The 4,937-nt window shown below is 48.1% G+C and overlaps 1 protein-coding gene across 1 annotated transcript; it reads right to left on the minus strand.

Annotated features, from left to right (window-relative positions):
• Positions 1–1,392: 1,392 nt before the first annotated feature.
• Positions 1,393–4,937, minus strand: CIB1 (calcium and integrin binding 1 (calmyrin)). Its single transcript, XM_006867132.1, has 7 exons — positions 4,887–4,937; positions 4,722–4,756; positions 2,990–3,098; positions 2,079–2,229; positions 1,818–1,936; positions 1,660–1,748; positions 1,393–1,414 (listed from the first exon to the last, which is right to left on the minus strand). Exons 1-7 carry the CDS (start codon positions 4,935–4,937, stop codon positions 1,393–1,395), a joined length of 576 nt encoding a protein of 191 aa, XP_006867194.1.

Genomic DNA, 4,937 nt, shown 5'->3' on the forward strand with positions numbered 1-4,937 from the left:
TTTTTATTATTTTTACAAGTTTATTTTAAATGGACTTCTTCCTTGTGGAGTACAGTTCTGTCAACTTTAACCCACGTAGAAATGAATTCACGTTGCCACCTTCATGAAGATTCAAGAGAGATCTACCCTCCATGCAATACCTTTATAGTCACGCTTCCGTGCGGGGAAGGGGGAGGTTGCCCTCCTGCTGCCCCCTTTACAAAAAACCCAGTTGCTGTTGCATAGATTCTGACTCCTGGTGAATCCATGTGTCAGAGCAGAACTGCTCCATAGGGTTTAAAAAACTGTGGTTTTAGTAAAAGTGTCCAGAGTGAATTACAGTGTTCAGTGATATTGGTTAGATTTTTCACAACATTGTCATCCTCATTTCTGTTCTGGGTGCTCCTTTTCCATTAATCTAGTTTCTCTGTCCCCCGCCCACTTAACCTTCTCTCATGCTTGCTTTAAGGTAACTAGTGACTGTTTGGTCTCAAGTAGACTAGACTTAATTTCTCATTAATGGGGCACAGTACTCTCTGATGGTATTAATTCATGAGCCAATCTGTATTTAGCTGAAAGGTGAACTCTGGACATGGTTTCAGTTCAGAGTTTAAGGGGAATCCCAAGGTGATAGTCTCAGGGGTTCCTCTAGTCTCAACTGCTCCAGCAAGTCTGGCTCTGTTTAAGAATTTGAGTTTTGTTTTGTATCTTGCTCCCGTTCTATCTGGGAACATCCATTGGTCAAACAGGTGAGTAGTGGTAGTTGGGCTGAGTGATGAGGCCACTGTGGGTCATGTACGTGATTAGTCTGATCAGCTAGTTTCTTCTGTGAGTCTCTGGTTTCCTTCTTGCTCTCCATAGGGTTTCCAAAACACCTCTGAATAAACTAAAACCGCCAACCTTTCAGTCAGTAGTTGAGTGCTTAACTATTTGTGCCACCCAGGCCCCTTCTTTGTTATTGTGAAGTGCCACCGAGTCAGTTCTGATCCATAGCGACCCCACATAGGGTTTCTGAGGAGTAGCTGGTGAGTTTGAACCTCCATCCTGGCAGCTCAAACTGACCTTGCCGTCTAGCACATTAGCCTGCAGCGCCACCCATATTCCCACTTACTCTGAGTATGACTGAAGGCTTTTAGCAGTTCAGTCCTCCCTCAGATCAGTGTTTCTAGTAACACACAAGATCAAAACATCTAAACCTTTATTACTGATCAGTAGAAGCAATGACAATGGCAGTGAGGAGGGGAGAGGCCATGACACGGCAGGCACTCCCCTACCCAGAGGCGAAACTGTGCAGTGCCAGCTCCAAGCTGGGCCAACTTGGCCGGCCCTGGGAACACAGGTATAACCTTGGCCATGGTGCAGCAGTGGGAAGGTTCTTGGACAGGGTGCTGGGACCACACGCTGTATCTCCTGTTACAGGACAATCTTAAAGGAACTGAACAAGAAAAGAGTAGGTTGGGGTTCCTGCCAGAAAAGGCAGCTAGGGGCCTAATCCACACGTACCCACCTCTCCCTTAAGACCCTTATTTGGAATAAGCTGTCTCATGCCTATCAGTCCCTTCTGGAAGAAAAGGTACCCTGAGAAATGCAGGAAGCACGTAGCTTTTTCTTCCCCCAAATACCACCTCCAGTAACATCCCAGACCCAGATGCAGCAGATAGGGCCAGTAGGTAATCATACCTGGCGAAGTCCGGTGAGCGGGAGATGACATGCTGGAACTCAGAAAGATTGATGGTCCCATCCCTATCGATGTCGGACTCTTCCAGGATCTGTTTAGAAAAATGAGAGCTTCAGGCCCAAGCCCTACCCTCCCAGCCCCAGCCCGAACCAGCACTCACATTGTCAACAAGCTGCTTCATTTCTGAGGCACTGAGCCGTGTGTCCTCTCCCTCTCCAGTGAGGCAATTCACAAGCTGGCTCAGGTCTTCTCTGTTCAAGGTTCCATCGTCATCAAAGTCTGGAGAGCAGACACCGGAAATCAAAAAGGGTATGGGCAGGAAGAGCTCAAAGAGTTTTCAAATGGTCCCAATTTTCCAAGCCATACCCCCGACAAAGACCATGTGAGTGGGGATGGTATTCAGCAGGCTGCTAATCCTCACCAAAGATGCGGAAGGCATAATGGGACTTAATGTCTGGAGTTGCTGTGTCGCTAAAAACACTGAGGAGGTCCAGGAAGTCTTCAAAGCTCAGGGTGTCTCTGGTTGGAGATGTAGAGAAGACCCTACAGATTCGCTCCTTGAAGGGGTTGGCCTAGGCAAGAAGACAGCCTTCCATGAATACAGGTCAAGATGCAACCCAAGGCAAACTCACCAAAACCTACTGGAAGCTCAGAGAGCAGGTTACAGTACTCGCCTCACAGAGCTGGCTTATGGGGGAGCATGACCACCTCTTGAAAGGCTAAGGGGACACAGGAAGGCCAACTCAACAAAGGGAACAAAATGGGCTGGTTATTTGAAAAGACAAACATTTAATTGAACACCTATTGTTGGTGAGGGGGGGGGAGGTGCAGTGGCTTCATAGGATAAGCACTGGATTGCAAACCACAAGGACCAAGGTTCGAACCCGCCAGCAGCTCCCCAGGAGAAAGATGAGGTTTTCTGCTCCCATGAAGATTTAAAGCCTCGGAAACCCTATACAGGTTTGCTATGAATCAGAACCAACTCCATGGCATTTAACAATTGTATTACACAGGCACTGAGCTAGGCCCACTGCATAGTAATTTTCACAGCAGTCATATAGAATGACAATCAGTCTCTGGAAATGGGCCCCTCAAATAATGTGACTCCTTTTTAAGGACAAAATGTCTTTGAACCACTGAGAATATGTCTCAGACCCTCAATGTGAGAAACACCGCTAGATAATTTCCCTGGGGATCTCCCCAGGAAAGTAAGGCTCAATGGAGAATGAACTAGAATATAGGGTCCAGTAACTTCACGATCTCAAGGGCTGTCACAGGAAAGAGGGAGTCTAGCAGAGGAGATGTTTGTACGGAGGGATAGGGGACTGGCACCTTGAGTTCTGGAAGGCTGAGGATCTGTTGGAAGGGCACTCGTGCCCGCATTGAGTCGTCCACACTAGGATGATCCTGGGGAAGCAGCTCACAAAACCGCTTGTGGGCTCTGCCAGAGAAAAGGGAATTCAAGGGCTCAACCAATCACAGCCATCCTGCATGTATTTCATTCCCATACCTTACAGTTACTATTTATTATAAACCAAGGGCCCTATTGTACATACATAAGACTCCTAAAGTCATCAGGCAACCAGAACCCAGAAAGAGATACAGGCTTTCTCAGGCTGATGGTTGCCTAATGACTTTCAGGGGTTAAATCACATCACAGGTTATGAATATCAGACTTATTTATGTACAACCCTCAGATACAAACCAACCCCTGCACCAAGGCCTATTAACATTTTAAGGTACACACAATATTTTGTAATAATAAATGGGTACTACTTTTTCACCTGCATCAAAACATTATTACTGTATTATTATGGTAAAGATGTTTTAGTGTATCTGGAAGTGTTTCCAACATTGGCTGTTATTAGATACAAACTGTATACCAAAATGCTCCTGTTCCAATTTATGCACAAATTTGACTTAGACAAATTTGGGAAAAGAACTCATTTGTAATCTGGGGACTGCCTATATATCACAAAATGTACAGGCTGGAAGCATTCTCACAGTATTTATGGAGAATTTACTCAGAGCCTGCTGCGTGCAAGGTACTGTGCTTGGGACTGTTTCAAGAGATCTTCAGAGGAGGCAGGTATATGGAGAAGTTGGGGGAAGGAGCCCTGAGGAACACCGGTAAAGAACAGAATGGAAATTTCATTCTCACCCTAATAATCTCTGCTTCCTTAAAGTCTGTCTGTTTATCAGCTATTGTGACCTGTTTCACATTCCCCACCTCTTTCCCACTGAGATTATCTTCGTTAAGGGAAACCCAGGAAACCTTTATCACTCAAGTGTCCTGGTCCACGTTTAAAGCTGACACAAGGCTAGAAAACGGGGTACCAGTCCGAGGTCAGATCCCCTGAGTATAGCTTTAGGCCACGTTACCAAACCTCTCTGAACCGGTTTCAATATTCCAGTACCTCCTTCGTGAGAATGCAATTAGGTAATATAGACAACTATTTAGCACAGCAACAGGCACACAGTAAGCGTTGTTGTTAAGTGCGACCCTGTACAGGATTTCTGAGGCGCGTCTTGTGACCATGAACCACCGACCTTGTAGGCCGGCTTACACCAGGCCTCCTGTATGCGTTAACAGTTTCTAAGCTCCTGTTGTTTAGTGCCCTCGAGCTTGAACGGCTGACTTTGCGGTTCAAACCAACCAGGATTATATTATTCGGGTAATGTTGGGGAAGGAATCAGGCAACCCAGGTTTTGCCAGTGGGTGTAGCGCTGTAGGGTAAGGAGTTTGAACTAGGTTACCGGTCAAAACTCCTTTCTTGGAAACCCTCGACGGCACATAACAAGTCGCCCCTGGCGGTCTGGGGCAGAAGTTCGGAAGTCAAGCGCATAGCTCAGAGTCAACATTTCCTAAGTACGGAGAGGGGCAGCCCCGTGGTGCAAAACTGGGAGCCCAGCAGGACAGGAATGGGCGTGCCAGGAGGAAGGCACTGCCCGGGACGGTAGGCTAGGACTCGAAGGCGCCAGTTCCGGCTCCGCTGCCGAACTCAGTTTGCCTATCTCTAAGAAGGTCGGGAGGTCGGAGGCAGGGGTGGGGGGAAGCACTTACAGGAGGATCTCCTGCTTGGTCAGGAACGTCAAGTCCTGGAAGGCAAAGCCAGAGAAGGGGTCAGGCGGGCGCTCCAAGGCCGCGCCTGCCCTGCAGCCCCACGCGAGACCCCGCTCCCGGGGCAGAGCCGCGCGCGAGCTCCCAGGGGGCCAGCGTCCCGCGCACCTGGTACTCGACAAGCTGCTCCTTAGGCAGGCGACTGCCCGACCCCCCCAT

Source organism: Chrysochloris asiatica, unplaced genomic scaffold (genome assembly GCF_000296735.1).
Source record: "Chrysochloris asiatica unplaced genomic scaffold, ChrAsi1.0 scaffold00101, whole genome shotgun sequence".
Classification (NCBI taxonomy): Eukaryota; Metazoa; Chordata; class Mammalia; order Afrosoricida; family Chrysochloridae; genus Chrysochloris; species Chrysochloris asiatica.

Bases quoted from the DNA above. Each gene is read 5' to 3' on its own strand.
- CIB1 (XM_006867132.1), bottom strand. From the start codon at position 4,937: ATGGGGGGGTCGGGCAGTCGCCTGCCTAAGGAGCAGCTTGTCGAGTAC. The intron at 2,230-2,989 runs GTGCCAGTCCCC...CTTCTTGCCTAG, and splicing joins TCAGCCTTCCAGAACTCAAG to GCCAACCCCTTCAAGGAGCG. The intron at 1,937-2,078 runs GTGAGGATTAGC...TCTGCTCTCCAG, and splicing joins TTATGCCTTCCGCATCTTTG to ACTTTGATGACGATGGAACC.